General features: G+C 41.7%; 1 protein-coding gene across 15 annotated transcripts in view; it reads left to right on the forward strand.

Moving 5' to 3' along the window:
* Positions 1-19,449, forward strand: part of reps1 (RALBP1 associated Eps domain containing 1) — a 103,098-nt gene that overhangs the window by 65,710 nt on the left and 17,939 nt on the right. For all 15 annotated transcript variants that reach the window (XM_063056452.1, XM_063056455.1, XM_063056444.1 and 12 more), the window contains 3 exons: positions 8,463-8,550; positions 18,899-19,000; positions 19,235-19,304. In XM_063056452.1, the coding sequence (XP_062912522.1) occupies positions 8,463-8,550; positions 18,899-19,000; positions 19,235-19,304 (260 nt within the window). The remainder of the gene's footprint in view (positions 1-8,462; positions 8,551-18,898; positions 19,001-19,234; positions 19,305-19,449) is intronic.

Genomic DNA, 19,449 nt, shown 5'->3' on the forward strand with positions numbered 1-19,449 from the left:
CGTTCCACATTCTAACCACCCTCTTGAGTAAAGAAGTTTTCCCGCTCATGATCCTCTTAAATATTTCACCTTTCTCCCTTAACCCATGACCCAACCTCAGTGGAAAAAGCCTATTTTACCCTATCTATACCCCTCAAAATTTTGTATATCTCTATCAAATCGCCTCCTCAATCTTCTATGTTCTAGGGAATAAAGTTCTAACCTATTTAATCTTCCCTTATAACTAGAGTCCTCCCGGCAACATCCTTCTAAAATTTCCCTATAATCTTGCAATCTCATTTACCCCTTTCCAGAAGGTAGGTAACCAAAACTGCATGCATTACTCCAAATTTGGCATCACCAATGTCTTATACAACTTCAACATAACATCCCAACTCCTATACGCAATACCTCGATCTATGAAGGCCAATGTGCCAAAGCCTTCTTTATGTCTTTATCTAACTGTGCTGCCACCTTCAATGAATTATGGACCTGTATTCCCGGATCCCTTTGTTCTACAACAGATGCGATCTCAATGGCTCTCCACACAGCCTTGGATCACCTGGACAATGCAAGTACCTATGTCAGGATGTTGTTTATCGACTGTAGCTCAGCTTTTAACACCATCATTCCTACAGTCCTGATCAAAAAGCTACAGAACCCAAGTCTCTGTACTTCCCTCTACAAATACATCCTCAATTTCCTAACCGGAAGACCACAATCATTGTGGATAGGTAATAACTTCTCCACCTCTCTGACGACCATAGGGATGTATACTTAGTTCACTGCTCTACTCTCTCTCCACCCATGACTGTGTGGCTAGGCACAGCTCAAATGCCACCTATAAATTTGCTGATGATACAACCATTGTTGGCAGAATTTTAGATGACGAGAGGGCGTACAGGAGCAAGATATACCAGTTAGTTGAGTGGTGTTGCAGCAACAACCTTGCAGTTAGCATCAGCAAGACCAGTGAGCCGATTTTGAACTTCATTAAGGGTAAGACGGGGGAACACAAACTAATACTTTTAGAGGGATCAGAATTGGAGAGAGTGAGCAATTCCAAGTTCCCAGGTGTCAGTCTCTCTGAGGACCTAACCTGGGTGCAACATATTGATGCAGATATAAAGAAGACAAGACAGTGACTATATTCATTTGGAGTTTGAGTAGACTTGGTTAGTCAACGAAAACACTACAAATGTTCCATGGAGAGCATTCTGACTGGCTGCTTCACTGTCTGGTATGGAGTTGGGGGGGGGGGGCGGGGGCGGTGCACGTGGCGCTACTGCACAAGATCGAAATAAGTTGCAGAAATTTGTCAGATTAGTTCATCCTGGGGTACTAGTCTCTGTAGTATCCAAGACACCTTCAAGGAGCAATGCCTTAGGAAAGTGGTGTCCATCATTAATGACTCCCACCAGGACATGGCGCCTTTCATTGTTACTACTGGGAAGGAGGTACAGAAGCCTGAAGGCACACACTCAGCGATTTAGGTATAGCTTCTTCCCCTCTGCCATCTGATTTCTAAATGGGCATTGAACCCATGAACACTACCTCACTACTTTTTTGTGTTTTTTTTTGCACTTTTTTAACTTAACTATTTAATAGATATATACACACATTTACTGTAGTTTAGCCTTTTTTTTAAATCACGTATTTCATTCTGCCTATCCATTAGAATATCTTCCACTACTGATAGCAGGCTCACCCGCCTATAATATCTTAAGCGCCTTTCTTGAAGCATGGAACAACATTAACCTTGGGGATTTTTCCACCTTAATTTGCCTCAAGACAGCAAACACCTCTGTGTAGAGTCCATGACCTCGCTGCTGCTTTTCCTCACTTCTATAGAATGTCCACCTCCTGAGTAAATAGATACAAAAAACCCACTTAAGATCTCCCCCATTTCTTTTGGCTTCACACTTCTGTGACAATGAATTCCATAGATTCACCACACACTGCCTAAAGAAATTCCACCTTGTCTCTGTTCCAAAGGTCCCTCTCCAATGCCAGCACATCCTCTCATAGACAAGGGGCCCAAAACTGCTCCCAACACTGAGTGTGGTGTGATGAATGCCCTATAAAAGCCTCAGTATTATATCCTTGGAGTATTCCAACTGATACACAAGATAAAGGGGGAGATAACAGGATAGATGTGAATTTTCTAACAGAGACTGTGCTAAATGAGTGGGTGTTGCCACTGGAGTTATTAACAGTCTGTAACCTGGGGGGTTGTGGAAGATAACTTGGATAATTATGTCAAAGATGAGAGAATTGAAGGTTCTATGGGAGCAGCATAGAAGCGTTGTTGGAGCCTGAATAGGTCATCTACGGTCATTTCGAATGGCAAGGCAAGCTTGCCCTATTCCGGTTCTTTTGCATATCTTCTTCAATTTCGAGCCAGAGCTGCAAAATTAATTTGTTATTTTTAAGCCCATGAGATATAGGAACAGAATTATGTCATTTGGCCCATTGAGTCTGCTCTGCCATTTCATCATGGTTGATCCATTTCCCTCTCAGCACCAATCTTCTGTCTTCTCCCCATATCCCTTCATGCCCTGACTAATCGAGAATCTATAAATACTTCAAAGTAAAGTTTATTATCAGAGTACATACATCTCACCACGTACAATCCTGAGATTCTTTTTCTGTGGGCATACTTAGCAAATCTATAGAGTAGTAACTGTAAACAAGACTCTGCAAATGCAGATATAAATAAATAACGAGCGTGAAACTACAAGATAAAATAGTTCTTAAATGAGTGTAGCAATCTTTTTTGTTCAAGAGTCTGATTGTTGAAGGGTAGTAACTGTTCTTGAACCTGGTGGTACGAGTTCTGAGGCATTTATACCTTCTACCTGATGGCAGCAGTGAGAAAAGAGCATGGCCTGGGTGATGAGGATCATTGATGGATGCTGCTTTTCTACAGCAGCGTTTCATGTAGATGTGCTCAAAGATTGGGAGGGTTTTATCTGTAATGTAGTGGGCTGAATCCATTACCTTTTGTAGGAATTTCCGCTCAAAAGCATTGGTGGTCCATACCAGGCCATAATGCAGCCAGTCAGTGCACTTTCCACCACACATCTATAGAGTTTGCCAAGGTTTTTGATGACATTCCAAGCCTTTGCAGACTCCTGAGAAAGTAGAGTCGCTGTCGTCATTTCTTTGCAATAATATTTATATGATGGGTCCAGGGTAGGTCCCCTGAGATAATGACACCCAGGAATTTAGTTACTGACCCTTTCCAGTCTGATCCTCTGATTACTGGCTCATGGACCTCTAGTTTCCCTCTCTTGAGGCCTACAATCAGTTCCTTGGTCTTATTGACATTGAGTGAAAGATTATTGTTATTACACCACTCAGACAAGTTTTCAGTCTCCCTCCTGTGTGCTGATTCATCACCACCTTTGATACAGCCCACAACAGAACCTCTGCCTTAAATATACCAAATGACTTGGCCCCCACAGCCATCTGTGGTAATGAATTCCAGATTCATCACCCTCTGCCTAAAGAAATTCCTCCTCATCTCTGTTCTAAACGGACACCCTCTATTCTGAGGCTCTTCCCTCTGGACCCAGACTCCTCCACAAAAGGAAGCATCCTCTCCACATCCACTCTATTAAGGCCTTTCAACATTTGTTTGGTTTCAATGCGATCCCCTTTACTCTTCTGAATTCTAGTGAGTGTGGGCCCAGAGCCATCAGTCAGTCCTTGTATGGTAACCCTTTCATCCCGGGAATCATTCTCCTGAACCTTTCAACAAATACTTTCTTAGAAAAGGGGCCCAAAACTGCTCCCAGTACTCCAAGTGAGGCCTCACCAGTGCCTTATAAAGACTCAGCATTACATTCTTGCTTGTTATTCCAGTCCTCCAAAAATGAATGTTAACATTGAATTTCCCTTCCTTACCATCGACTCAACCTGCAAATTAACCTTTCGAGAAGCCTGCACAAGTACTCCCAAGTCCCTTTGCACCTTGGATTTTTGTATTTTCTCTCCATTTAGAAAATAGTCAATTCTTTCATTTGTTCTAAAATGTATGACCATATACTTCCTGACACTGTATTCCATCTACCACTTCTTTACACATTCTCCTAAACTGTCCAAGTCCTTCTGTGGGCATTCTGCTTCCTCAACACTCCCTGCCCCTCCACCTATCTTCGTATCATCTGCAAACTTGGTCACTAAGCCATCAATTCTGTGATCCAAATCATTGACGTATAATGTAAAAAGACATGTTCCAAACACAGACCCCTGTGTAACACAACTGGTCACTGGTAGCTAACCAGAAAAAGCTCCCATTATTCCCACTCTTTGCCTCCTGCCAATCAACCAATGCTTTATCCATGCTAGTGTATTTCCTGTAATACCATAGACTTTTAACTTGTTGAGCAGCCTCATGAGCAAAGGCCTTCTGAAAATCCAAGTGCACAACATCAACCGATTTTTTTTTTCCTCTCCTTTTTTTTCCCCCTTCATTTGTCTATCCTGCATGTTATTTCTTCAAAGAATTCCAACAGATTTGTCATGCAAGATTTTCCCTTAAGGAAGCCATGTTGACTTTAGCTTATTTTAACAGTTCGCTCCAAGAACCCCACAACCACATCCTTAACAATTGACTCCAACATCTCTCCAACCACTGAGGTCAAATTAACTGGACCATAATTTCCTTTCTTCTGCCTCTTTCTCTTTTGAAGAGTAGAGTGACATTTGCAATTTTCCAGCCCCCTGAACCATGACAGAACTTAGTGATTCTTGATCATTACTAATACCTCCACAATCTCTTCAGCCACTTCTTTTAGAACGCTGGGATGTAGTCCTCATCTAGTCCAGGAGACAAATCGACCTTTCTTTTGAGTGGTTGAAGATTTGGGATATGTTAAGAGAGATGGTGATGGAAGCAGAGGCTGCAGTAAACCTTTAGAAATGGAATAAGTGGCAAAAGGAAAAAGGAATAAATGTAGATGCCTGATGTTTGATGTCCAGAGATTTGGAGTTAATACGTTAAGATGGTTTTCAGGAAGTCAAATGGTCTACCTGGCTATATAAATGTTTGGATTCATCACAAAAAATTAAATAGCAATTAGTTCTGATGAAATTCTGATGAAACAAAAAAATTTAAAGTGCTCTGAATGCAGGAAATGTGGAATTTAAAACCAGAAAATGTTGGAAACCCTGAGCAGGGCAGTCAATGTCTGTGGAGAACCTTCAAAAGAAAGGAAGGTCAACTTGTCTCCTGGACTAGATGGATTACACCCCAGTGTTCTGAAAGAGGTGGCTGAAGAAATTGCAGAGGCATTAGTAATGATGAAGAATCGCTAAGTTCTGTCTGTTCTTATGAGGGTCTCTAACCTAAAACTGTCTTGAAAAGCTGTTTGATTTGCTGAGTATTTCTAGCACCTTCTGTTTTTATTTTGCAAATGTTGTATTCCATGAGAGGGAAGCAATACATGATTGAATAAATAAGTGAAAAATGGTTGTCTGCAAAATAAAGGGAATTTTAGTTATCCCAGTGAAAGTAGATTGAAGGGAACTTCACAAGATTATGAGGAACTCTAACAGCCAGCTGAGCTAATAGAATCACAAAATCAATAGTGTTTAAAAGGCAGATGGAAACAGAAAAGGAAATTGGCTCTATTTCTTAAATAAATTGCTGTGTCTGACAGTGCACTGGAGAGAATTTGATTTCCACCCAAGTGGATTCCTCAGTGGTATGAAAGGGCTTTAAAGCTTGCGTTCCTATATGAAGGATTTATTGGTGAACATGGCCCAATTTCTGCTCTCTTCCACTGCTTTAACAATTTCTTCAATCTCCCATATAGTAACGTTGTTCCAATGCAGTTGGGGTGACCCTTTGGTGTGTGGTATCTGACAACATCCCAGAGAACAATCTCATTGATTCCATCCCTCCTTATTTCTTGTATCCTTATAACTTCCATCAACTCTCCTTTAATTCTTTTGGCACTTACTTACACCAATGATTAACTTGCGGTAGCCACTTAACATACTTGTACATCTTTGGGACAAATCTCTATAATCAAAGACTATAAAGTGCTATTCCCATTTCTCAGTTCCTTTGGCTCCGCTGCATCTGTTCCCAGAATGTGGTTTTACTTTCCAGGATATCAGAGATGTCCCTGTCCTTCAAAGAACAAAGTTTCTCTTCCTCTGCTATTGATGCTTCCCTCACCCACATCTCCTCCGTTTCCTGAACATCTCCCTCCCGGCACTTATCCCTGCAAGTGGCCTAAGTGCTATGCCTGCCCATGCACCACCTCCCTCATCTGCATTCAGGACCCCAAGCAGTTGGTCAGGGTAGAGCACTGCGGGGGATAGTGTGGGACAGGTGGCAAAGGAGGAGTGCCGGGGTGAGGGGTTGACCCAGCCCTGAGCCACCAGGCAAGGTCACTTGATTCCAAACAGTTGGTTTATTGATCACTAAAGAATGTCTCTCTGGTGCCTCCCACTTCCTACCCTCTCCCTTTCCCCTTTCCCAACCATGATCTCCCCCCCCCCCCCCGACTCAGTCCACAATAGAAACCCATATCAGAATCAGGTTTATCATTACATATGTCATGAAATTTGTTTTTTTTTTTGCAGCAGTACAGTACAAAAGTCTTGGGCACCCTAGCTACATATATGGTTAAGATTTTTGCACAGTACTGTATGAGCTATGGTCTTATTTCCATGACTTGATGTCTGCTGCTGGTCTAACAGTCCAGTTTAAATGCATTGCAAGAACATTTCACTTATTCATTCATTCTGCTGTGAGCATAGCCAAGATTTATTGCTATTCCTATGTGGTGTTAAGCCATTCTGAACCACTGAAGTTAATTACATATTGCTGCTAAACTTGGAAGGTATTGAGTTTATACTTGATGACATTGAAGAAAATGGCAATACTTTCTAAGTGTGAATGGTATGCGACTTGGAGCGGACCATCATAGAGAGCATTGTCACATCAGCTGGTTTGGTGCAGCATCTTCTCAGTGTACAAAAGCTGCAGCAAATTGTCAGATTGGCAGAAATGGACCTTGTCTGCAGTCTACCATCACTGCATGACTTGTATGTGCCTGTCACAAGCTCCCTTCTGGAAAGTGTTATCAAGCTATTAAAAGAAACTTCATGCCATCTGAAAAGTTTCTTCCCTCAGACAGTTAATCTGATCAATCATTCTATTTAGCCAATCTCCACACCCACCCCCCCCCATCTATTACAACACTGATTGCACCACACTGTAAACTCTTCGTCCACTTTCTATAAAGCTGCTTACATTGTAAATACATGCTGGTATTTATGCTCATTTTATTCCATATTTGTACTTGAACTTCTAACTTTATTTTTTATATAATTCTTTGTTCTTGGTAATGGTTGAATGATTTTTTTTGCATGTCATGCCAACATACCACAGCAAACTCCTAGTATATGTAAATATACACCCAATGGCTACTTTATTTGGTTCTCTGACCTCTTTCATTAACGAGGAGTTTTCGCCACTCTGGATTTTTTTTTGTTTTTCGCACTGTTCTCTGTAAACTCTAGAGACTGTGTATGAAAATCCCAGGATGTCAGCAGTTTCTGAGATGCTCAAACAATCCCATCTGGGACCAACAATCATTCCATGGTCAAAGTCACTGAGCTGACATTTCTATCCCATTCTGATGTTTGGTCTGAAGGTCTGAACAACATCTGAACCTCTTGACCGTATCTGCATGCTTTTATGCATTGAGTTGTTGCCACATGATTGGCTGGTTAGATATTTGCATTAATGAGCAAGTTTATCTAATAAAATGGCCACTGAGTGTACATAGTGAATAAAATTGGTCCTTGTTACTGTGATGATATTCCCATGCACCTGCTGTCCCTGGCCTTGGTGATAGTCATTAGTTTTAGGTGCTGTCCTGTAAGGTTTTCAGCGTGAGGTCAACTCTTGTATTATGGTGTCATTAATTAAAATCATCATTCACTTAGTGCACACGTGTCACTGGAACTTTGTGAACACATTTTCCTTTACTGCAGTTCATTCGGAAATAAGTTCCTGAGAGATCCATAAAATCTTTGTTATTGTTGTCCATCCTACCTGACTGGTTAAAGAGCATCTAAGTCCTGCAGGTTTGTCCACCCAAAGAAACCTTCAACCCCAGGGAAGCTGAAGGAAATAGCTGGGTATAAGAACATGGGCAGACTATCTTGGCTGTACTCATAGGCAAAATTTTACAAATTATGTTGAAGTTATTTATTTGAATGTGATGCAATTTTCTAGTTAACGTGAATGTACATTTCAGTGTATTTTTATTATTGCCCTATTGTCACATCACCTTTTGCCATTAAAGTCATTTGTTATTTTGCAAGTTATTATTTTCATATGTTTCTGAAGAAAAAATACTCAGTGCGATTGAGTTATTTTCTGTTAAATGTTTTATGTTATTACCAGTGGTAATCTCTTTTTTTTCTTTTTTCTCTCCTATTTTCCAAACGCTCAGGACACAGCTATTGTTCACCCTGTTCCAATCCGCATGACTCCAAGTAAAATTCATATGCAAGAGATGGAGCTGAAAAGAATTGGAAGTGGTAATGAAAATGGCTGCTCCCGTATCTGTCTGTCTAATTTGGCATTTATTTAATTTTTTTATTGCTACAATCCTTTCCAGAGAAAGTGCTTTGTTTTCATGAATTGGCCTATTCGATTAGTTTAGGAACTGATTTGTTACTCTGCTTAGGGCCATGACGTAAAATTACCTGTTCAGCCTTGACCCTAATGAGAAGCATTGAAGTTCTTCAGAATCTCTCTGAAGCTACAGCCTTTTTTCTCATTAAGGGGTTTGACAATTGAATTTGGTTATCTTCGGGGGTGGGGGGGGGGAGAAATTGATGTCCATAGTTACAATAATTTATATTGAACTGCTTCTCGTGTGCCTAACTGTAATTGACAAAACTTGATGTCTGATCAGGTTTAAAATGAGCATAGGTTGTCCCCAAGTTATAAACACTTGACGTGTGGATTTTCCTTACACAAGATTCAAATTGTCCGATGTACATAGAATAATTCATTCATATGAACAGCAGACTGAGTTTTTTTCTTTTCCACTTTCAGTAATTGTTCTTTATTAGTCTTGAATAATTTTTGATGCCATTCATTATAATGATGGGGGTGGGGCAGTTGGTTTACAGTGTGTAGTAAGATTGTGAAAAGACAGGAAGATGGTAGGGCATATTGCAGGCAGTGGAATGAGATGAAGTGTAACATGGGGCAAAATCAAAAAGGGCAATAAATACAGGGCTGAAGGTGTTATATTTGAATGCACACAGTATACAAAATAAGGCAGAAGCACTTGTATCGCAGTTAGAGATTGACAGGCATGACATTGTGGGCATCATTGAGTCATAGCTGAAAAATCATAGTTGGGAGCTTAACATCCAAGGATACACAAGCTATTGAAAAGACAGGCAGATAGACAAAGGGTGTAAAGTGGCCCTGGTGGTTTAAAAAAAAATCAAATCTGTAGAAGTGTCATAAGATCAGATGATGTAGAATCTTTGTTTGTGGAGTTAAGAAACTGCAAGGGTAAGAAGACCTTGATGGGAGTATACAGGTTTCTGTACAATAGCCAAGATGTGGGATATAAATTTCAACAGGAAATAGAAAAGGAATGTAGTAAGGGCAATGTTATAATAGTCATGGGGGATTTCAATACGCAGGTAGATTGAGAAAATCAGGTTGTTTCTGTATTCCAAGAGAGGGAATTTGTATTATGCCTTTGAGATGGCTTTTTAGAGCAGTGTGTTTGAGTCCACTAGATGATCAACTATTCTGAACTGTGGGCAGTGTAATGAGCCAGATTTGATTAGGGAACCCTTGGGACGCAGTGATCATAGTGTTAGAATTCACTCTGCAGTTTGAGAAGGAGAAAATAAAGTCAGATGTATCAGTATTGCAGTGGAGTAAAGGAAATTACAGAGGCATGAGAGAGGAGTCTGGCCAGAGTTGTTTGGAAGGGGACACTAGCAGGGATAACGCAAAATAGCAATGGATGGTGTTTTGGGGGGAATTTGGGAGGCACAGGAAAGCACAAAAGAGAGGGCATGTAATATAACAAAAATGAGTGGGAAGTTAGAGGATTGGGAAGCTTTTAAAAACCAACAGAGGCAACTTGGAGAAAAAAAGAACCATAAGGAGAGAAAAGATGAAATATGAAGGCAAGCTGGCCAATAATATCAGAGGATACCAAAAGTATTTTCAGATATATAAAGAGAGATGGGAGTGGTTAATGGACCACTGGAAAATTAGGCCGGAGAGATAGTATTGGGGGACAAAGAAATGGCAGACGAACAATCAGCATTTTGCATCATTCTTCATCTTGGAAGACACTAGCAGTATGCCAGATATTCTAAGAGTGTCAGTGGACAGACACGAGTATAGTTGCTATCACTAACAAGAAGGTGGTCAAGAAGCTGAAAGGTCTGATGATAGATAAGTCACCTGGACCAGTTGGACTATACTCCAAGGTTCTGAAAGAGGTAGCTAAAGAGATTGTGGAGGCATTTGTAATGATCTGTCATCAACCCACCTATGTAACCCGAGCCTCTCACAGGACAATTCACAATGACCAATCAACCTGCTAACTAGTACCGTCTTTGGACTATAAAACCATAAGATATAGGAGCAGAAGTAGGCCGTTCGGCCCATTGAGTCTGCTTTGCCATTCAATCATGGGCTGATCCACTTCATCCAGTCATCCCCATTTCCCTGCCTTCTCCCCGTACCCTTTGATGCCCTGGCTAATCAAGAACCTACTTATCTCTGCCTTAAATACACCCAATGACTTTAGCCTCTGACTAAAGTAATTTCTCCACATCTCAGTCCTAAAAGGACGTTGTTCAATCCTGAAGTCGTCCCCTCTTGTCCTAGAATCCCCAACCATGGGAAATAACTTTGCCATATCTAATCTGTTCAGGTCTTTTAACATTTGGACTGTTTCTATGAGATCCCCCCTCATTCTCCTGAACTCCAGGGAATACAGCCCAAGAGCTGCCAGGCATTCCTCATACAGTAATCCTTTCATTCCTGGAATGATTCTTGTGAATCTTCTCTGAACCCTCTCCAATGTCAGTATATTCTTTCTGAAATAAGGAACCCAAAACTGCACACAATACTCCAAGTGTGGTCTCACGAGTGCCTCATAGAGCCTCAACATCACATCCCTGCTCTTATATTCTATATCTCTAGAAATGAATGCCAACATTGCATTCACCTTCTTCACCACCGACTCAACCTGGAGGTTAACCTTTAGGGTATCTTGCACAAGGACTCCCAAGTCCCTTTGCATCTCTGCATTTTGAATTCTCTCCCCATCTAAATAATTGTCTGCCCGTTTATTTCTTCCACTAAAGTGCATGACCATATACTTTCCAACATTGTATTCATTTGCCACTTCTTTGCTCATTCCCCTAAACTATCTAAGTCTCTCTACAGGCTCTCTGTTTCCTCAACACTACCTGCTCTTCCACCTATCTTTGTATCATCAGCAAATTTGGCCACAAATCCATTAATCCCATAGGCCAAATCATTGACATACTTCGTAAAAAGCAGCGGTCCCAACACTGACCCCTGTGGAACTCCAGTGGTAACTGGCAGCCAGCCAGAATAGGATACCTTTATTCCCACTCTGTTTTCTGCCAATCAGCCAATGCTCCACCCATGCTAATAACTCCCCTGTAATTCCATGAGCTCCTATTTTGCTAAGCAGCCTCATGTGCAGTACCTTGTCAGATGCCTCCTGAAAATCAAGAACACCACATCTACTGCATCTCCTTTGTAATTTCCTCAAAAAAAATTATAGTAGGTTAGTCAGGCAGGACTTTCCTTTCAGGAAACTATGCTGGCTTTGGCCTATCTTGTCATGTGCCTCCAGGTATACCATAATCTCATCCCTAACAATCAATTCCAACAACTTCCCAACCACTGACATCAGGCCAACAGGTCTCTGGTTTCCTTTCTGCTGCCTCCCACCCTTCTGAAATAGCAGAGTAACATTTGCAATTTTCCGGTCATCCAGTACAATACCAGAATCTATCAATTCTTGAAAGATCATTGTTAATGCCTTCGCAATCTCTCCAGCTACTTCCTTCAGACCGAGAGTGCATGCACTCTCAGACCGTTAAGCTTTCTGAACACCTTCTCAATCATAATTTTCACTGCACATACTTCACTTCCCTGACACTCTTGAGTGTCCGATATACTGCAGATGTCTTCCAATGCGAAGACGATGCAAAATACGCATTCAGTTCCTCCATCTCTGTGTCTCTCATTGCAATATCTCCAGCATCATTTTCTATTGGTCCTATATCTACTCTCAACTCTTTTACCCTTTATGTACTTTTTTTAAAAAAGCTTTTAGTATCTTCTTTGATATTAGTCGCCAGTTTCCTTTCATAATTCATCTTTTTCTTCCTAATGATCTTCTCAGTTTCCTTCTGCAAATTTTTAACAACTTCCCAATCCTCTATCATCCCACTAGCTTTGGATTCCTGGTATGCCTTCTCTTTTGGCTCTTACTTCATTTGTCAGCCACGGTAGTGTCCTTCTTCCATTTGAAAATTTTGGAATCTATCTTGCACTTCCCTCATTTTTTGTAGAAACTCCAGCCATTGCTGCTCGACTGTCCTTCCTGGTAGTGTCACTTTCCAGTCAACCTTGGCCAGTTCACCTCTCATGCCATTGTAATTTCCTTTATTCCACTGAAATACCAACACATTGGAATTTAGTTTCTCCTTCTCAAATTTCAAAGTGGATTTAATCATCTATTTACTACTAAAACTCTCATGCCCTGTCTGTCTGTTTGTGACCTCCAATTAGCGTAGACGGTGCATTACAGCGGCACTTTTTTTGACTAAATCGATTTATAATGCGCTAACTTACAGAATGCAGGCAAAGTTCAGGGTTATATATTCGTATAGAATTGCTCATTCGCCTAAAAATCAACAGGCTCACCTTCACCTGAGAGACGATCCACCATCATGGAAATTGGGACGTGACAACCTGACGTTGCGCACATCCACTCTCAGCAGCGACACCTACCGGAGCAAAAGGGCAGGACAGCTCTATTTCAAGGAGTCACATTCTGCTAATCACCATCAGCATGTGCAGGATTGAGACAGATCTAACTGCCACCTATCAATAAGAGATAATTAAATCTTATTCTAATGACTTACTTCGAGACACCCATAAAACCCTTTGCTGCAGTCAAAGGACAGCGGTGACTATATCACGTCCATTTAGGAGAGTGCCAACCACATCATCAAGAATAATCAGCATCCTTTGGTGTTACTGCTTTGTATCTTCTATCCAACATTGGGGTAAAAAAAAATGGTCAGTCTAATCATGCCGCACTGAAAGAGAAGGGGGACATTATGGTCAAGAGATGATGCCAAACATTGTCGGGAAGCAGTAAGCAGAGGGAGAGAACAAGAATTGGATGAGGCCAGGGCCACACGACTCCAGGATCAAAGAGTCAGGACAAAAAAAGATGAGAGAAGAAGAGACAGAGGAGGAGAGGCATGCGTGTTTCCAGGATCAGAGACAAACAACAAACAGCAGAAGAGATGAAGAGACGGGAGACGAAAGTGCTGCACATTTCTAGAATGACAACGAGAGGCACAAGGGTGGCAGATAAACCAGAAATTATGCCATCAAAAGTGTCCTTTGTTAAACGAGGAGGAGCTATATTTGCTTTGCTACGCGTCGTTCTTCTTTAATAAACTGAGGTTTTCTACTTCAGTTTCCAAAGCAAAGCGATACCAATAACATTCAGGAAAATTTAATGTTCATTCTGACACATCAGACTGCACTACCCTTCTCTCAAAGGGTGTCCCAACGGGTCACCCCATTGTCTAGTATTCCCTAAGGGTTCCTTAACCGTAAGCTTTCTTATCACCTCCTGATCATTGCACAACACCCAATCCCGCACAGCCGGTCCCCTAGTGGGTTCAACAACAAGGTGTTCTAAAAAGCCATCACTTAGACATTCTACAAATTCTCTCTCTTGAGGTCCAGTACAGGCCTGGTTTTCCCAATCCAATTTTAATGTTAAAATCCCCAATGATTGAGGAGTAATAGCTGTTCCTGAACCTGGTGGCGTGGGTCGTGAGGCTTCTGGACCTTCCTCCCGATAGCAGCAGCGAAAAGAGAGCATGACCTGAGTGGTGGGAATTCTTGATGGATACTGCTTTCCTGTGACAGCACTCCATGTAGATGTTCTAAGTGGTGGGAAGGGCTGGGCCATCTCCACTACTTTTTGCAGGATTTTTCGTTCAGAGGCATTGGTATTTCCATACTTGGTATTCCTTGTGCAGGATTTCCTAAAGGTCGACTTGCAGGTTGTGTCAGTGGTAAGGAAGGCAAATGAAATGTTAGCATTCCTTTCAAGAGGACTAGAATATGAACAAGGATGTGATGCTGGAGTTTATGGGGCATTGGTCAGTTTTGGGAGCAATTTTTTTTTGTTTGTTTTTAGGTCCTTTGTCTGAGAAAAGATGTACTGGCATTGGAGAGGGTCCAGAGGAAGTTCATGAGAATAATTCTGGGAATGGAAGGGTTAACATGAACGTTTGATGGCTCTGGGTCTATACTAGCTGGAGTTTAGAATGGGGTGGGGGGGGGGGAATCACATTGAAACCCATCAAATATTGAAAGGCCTTGATAGAGAGGATGTTTCCTATAGTGGACCAGAGGGCAGAGCTTCAGAATTAAGGGTGTCCATTTAGAACAGAGATGGGGAGGAATTTCTTTAGCCAGGGGCAGGTGAATCGGGACTTCATTACTACAGATGGCTGTGGGGGCCAAGTCATTGGGTGTATTTAAAGCAGAGGTTGATAGATTTGTCATTTAGTCAGGGGAGGGTCAAAGGTTATGAGGAGAATGGAGTTGAGAGTGATAACGAATTAGCCATGATGGAATGGTGGAACACGCTCAATGGGCTGAGTGGCCTAATTCTCTTTTGTCTTATGGTCTTATAATGCTGTGGAGGTTTGGTTGTTACGTTGAATTTTTTTTTTTGCTTTGTGTTTTATAATGTGTGAATAAAACTGATTTTTGAGAAAAAGGAACTTCTTCATTACACAGAGTTTGCCTGTATCCATAAATCAGATTATCTTGTAGTTTCCTGGCTTTTATTAGTGGAAGCATTTATCTTGGCTGCATGTGTTGCAGCATAGACTGCCTCTATCTTGTGCTTTGTCAAGTCATGTGATCTAAGCTGTCACGAATAGAGCAGAGTTGGTATTGGTCAGCAGTGCGGTCCCTTGTACTTCTGTGCTGCTCTGGTTTCGAATTTGCGGCAGCCTTAGACAGCGTGAAGTTCAACTTGGTTCAGCGTACTGGTTATCCCTTTGGCTGCTAACTGATTCTGATTGATTTGCAGAAAGGTTGATGATTAATTGTGTTATATGGGTGTGCTTGCTTTTTAAAATGTTTATCTTTCTACCATTGAACAAATGTATACCTCTTGTGCACTCTAGGTTATAATTCTTCATTGTAGAAACCAATTTTCCAAATTAACCACTCACTACTATATATGCAGTATAGAACATGGAACAGGACAGCAGAGGAACAGGCCTTTCAAACCAGTATTCTGCAAAATTACGAATCAAATAGCCTTCTAAGCTAATCTCTAGTGCCTGCACAATGTTCATATACCTCCATTTTGCTCACATTCATGTGCCTACCTGAATGTCTCTTAAAAGCCTCTAATGTATCTGCCTCTTTCACCAACCCAGGCAATGCATTCTAGGCATGTACCATTCTGTTTTTTAAAAAAAAACTTTACCCTTGCATCGCTTTAGAAATTACCCCCTCTCACATTAAATGTTTGCCCTCTGGTATTATACATTTCAACCCTGTAAGAAGATACTATCTTCTACTCTATCTATGTCTCTCATAGTCTCAAATCTCTATCAGATTTCCCCTCAGCCACTCCAGAGAAAACAACCCGTTTGTCCTCTCCTTATAGCACGTGCATTCTTAATCCAGGAAGCATCCTAGTAAATCTCATCTGCACCCACTCCAAAGCCTTGATATCCTTTCTATAATGGGGCAACCAGAACTGTATGCAGTACTCCAGATGTGGCCTAACTAGAGTTTTATAAAGCTGCAACATAACTTCCTAACTTTACAACTTAGTGTCTCGACTAATAAAGACAAGCAGACCATGTGCCTTCTTAACCACCCTAAGAACCTGTGCAGCCACTTTCAGGCAGCTGTGAACTCAGACTCCCAAGATCATCAGCACTATTAAGGGTTATGGGTTTCTTTTTACTACCTTCAGTTTGTGGTAGCTGTCGATATTGTGTTGCTTTCGTGCCTCCTTGTCCTTCAGGCTGAGCTGCAGGTCTGGGAGGTCAAGTAGCTTGCCCTAGTAAGACATGTCAAGGCAGCAAAAGGTTAATATGTAGTCAATAGCTTCATTTTTGGAGATTATCTACAATAAGTATATATTTGCGGCTGTTAGTTTGTTGCAGATTATTGCAAAGCATGACCGTGTAATATTTAATTAAAGATTTGAGACTTACTGTCATTCTTCAGTATGAGTGTAAAGGAGAACAAAATGATTATTACTTTGGATATGATACGGAGTGGGGGGGGGGAAGAATAGCCTAAAAACACAGTAAAAGTAAATATAAAAGCAGTCCTGTAAAACACAATGTACAGTAACTCTCAAAATTCTGGAGGAACCTGGCAAATCAGGTAGCATCTATGGAAAGAAAGCAATAGTCAACGCTTGGGGCTGAGGCTATTCTTCAGAACTGGAAAGTAAGGAGGAAGAAGCTGGAATAAGAAGATGGAGGGAAAAGGAGGAGTACAAGCTGGCAGCTGATAGATGGATGGGTTGAGGATGGGGATGAAGTAAGAAGTGGGGAGGTGATGGATGGAAAAGGTAACAGGTTGAAGAAGGAAAAATCTGATTAGAGAGGAGAATGGACCATGGGAGAAGGGGGAGGGGTTACCAGTGAGAGGTGATGGGCAGTTGAGGAGAAAAGAGGAGGTAAGAAAGGGCAAGAGTGGGGAATTGAAGGGCGAGGGGGAAAACTTGCTGGAAGTTGGAGAAATTTGTGTTCATGCTATCAGGTTGGAGGCTATCCAGAGAGATATGAGGTGTTGCTCCTTCAGCTTGAGTGTGGCCTCATTGTGGTGGTAGAGGTGGCATGGGCCAACATATCCAAATGGGGTGGGAATACTGCTTTCTGCAGATGGAGTGACAGTGCTCAACAAAAAAGCCCCCCAGTCTTCGTCTCACCAATGTAGAGGAGGCCGCATCGGGAGCACCCGATACAATAGATGACCCTGGCAGATTCACAGATGAAGTGTTGCCTCACCTGGAAGGACTGTTTGGGGTCCTAATTGGAGGTGAGGGAGAAGATAAATGGGCAGGTGTAGCGCTTGGGGTGCCTTTCAGGGATAAGTGTTGAGGGGAAGATTAGTGAGGAGAGACGAATGGACAAGGGATGAACATTGATTTTTCTAACCTGGTAACTCCCACCCCCTCTCCTTCAGTTCCCCACTCTGGCTGTTCTCTTGTCTCTTGTCTCTTTCTCCTCTCACCTCCCTGTGTACCCCTGCTCCTTCCCTTTCTCACGTAGTCCACTCTTCTCTCCTAATACTTTTGCCTTTTCCACCTATCATGTCCCAGCTTCTTACTTCATCTGCCTCTCCCTATTCTTTTATTCTGACTTCTTTCCCCTTCCTTTCCAGTCCTAATGAAGGACCTCAGCCTGAAATGTTGACTGTTTTTCCCCTCCTTAGATACTGCCTGACCTGCTGAGATCCTCCAGTATTTTTTTTTATATCTAGATTTCCAGGATCGGCAGAATCTCTTGTTTATGTACATCAGCTGTTTATGGTATACAGTATGTTTTTGAGAGCTTTTGTGCTGTCATAGAGTGAGAAATGTACCACTTCCACTTCTGACATTATCTCCATCAAGCTCTGATGTAAGATGACAATTGCTTAGCAAAATGTATTTAGTCCCCCCCCCCCCGCCCTTTGATGTTAAGCTCCCAACTACGGCCACCTTTCAGCCACGGCTCAGTGATGCCCACAATGTCATACAGACCAATCTGTAATTCCACCAGAAGTTTGTCCACCTTATTCTGAATGCTATATTTATTTAAATATGGCGCCTTCAGTCCTGCATCCTTCACCCTTTTGAATTTTGCTTCTGTAATACAATTTAACTCTCTGCTCTGTCTGCATTTGTACCTAAACATTGGCCTGTCCTGTCTTGCATTCATCTTACATCCATCATCTACTTGTAAACCTGCAGGCTCATCTTCAGCTCTATAATACTGGTTCAAATCCCCTTGCCATATTGGTTTACACCACTCCCAACAGTTCTAGTAAACTTGCCCACAAGAATATTGGTCCCTTTCGGATTCAAGTGCAACCCTTCTCTTTGTACAGGTCCCACCTGCCCCAGAAGAGGTCCCAGTTTTTCGGAATTCTGAATCCCTGCCCCCTGCTCCAATTCTTCAGTGTAGAAGATTGAGAGGAGATTTGATAGGGTTATACAAAATTGTGAGAGGTATGGATAGGGTAAATGCAGGCTTTTTCCATTGGATGGGACTACAGTTAAAGGTTGTGGGTTAAGGGTAAAAGGTGCAGAGTTTAAGGGGAACGTGAGGGGAAACTTATTCACTCGCATTTGTGAAAGTGTGGAACAAGCTGCCAACACTCCTGATACATGCGAGCTTGACTTCAATGTACCTGGATGGTAGGATTATGGAGGGCTATGCTCCCAGGGCAGATCAATGGGAGTGGGCAGTTAAAATAGCTTGACATGGACTAGATGGGCCAAAGGGCTATTTTCTGTGCTGTACTTTTCTAACTCTCTATGAAATCCAACTGAGGTGTCTCATTATATTGCAGAACTTGCACACCCAACTAGTCCTTTGCTTACAAACTCGCCAGAGCTTTCAGAAGAGACGAAGCTGGCTACCACTGTGAAATTTGTTGCAGGAAACACTGTAGGTAAGGGAACTGCTTGGTAGCACATGTGTCCACCTGTTTAATCTCTTCTGCTAACCCTTTGTTAGTTGTTCTTTAAAAAGATGGGGTTTCAGTTTATTTCTTTTTACTCTGTCATGTTTTACCTAGTAACAACAAATCCTGGTTTATGGATATTTCCATGCTGATTTTGTTATTTTGCTTCCCAAGATTCTAGTATATTGATGATTCAACATGTGATTCCTTTTCTCTCAACAGATGGGTACAGCAGTTCAGATTCATTTGTTTCTGAATCTGAACAGATTGGAAACAGCATAACCCGGCAACGGTGAGTGGATGCTTCTCTAGGGAGCTTGTAGATGCAAAGCTTCATAAAATTGAATTACTGCATTGGGAAGAGTGCATTATGATTGATAGTTTTTAGAGAGAGTGTAATGGAATTAATTCGGTGGAAAATGTGGCTCATCACGAGG

Source organism: Mobula hypostoma, chromosome 8 (genome assembly GCF_963921235.1).
Source record: "Mobula hypostoma chromosome 8, sMobHyp1.1, whole genome shotgun sequence".
NCBI classification, from domain to species: domain Eukaryota; kingdom Metazoa; phylum Chordata; class Chondrichthyes; order Myliobatiformes; family Myliobatidae; genus Mobula; species Mobula hypostoma.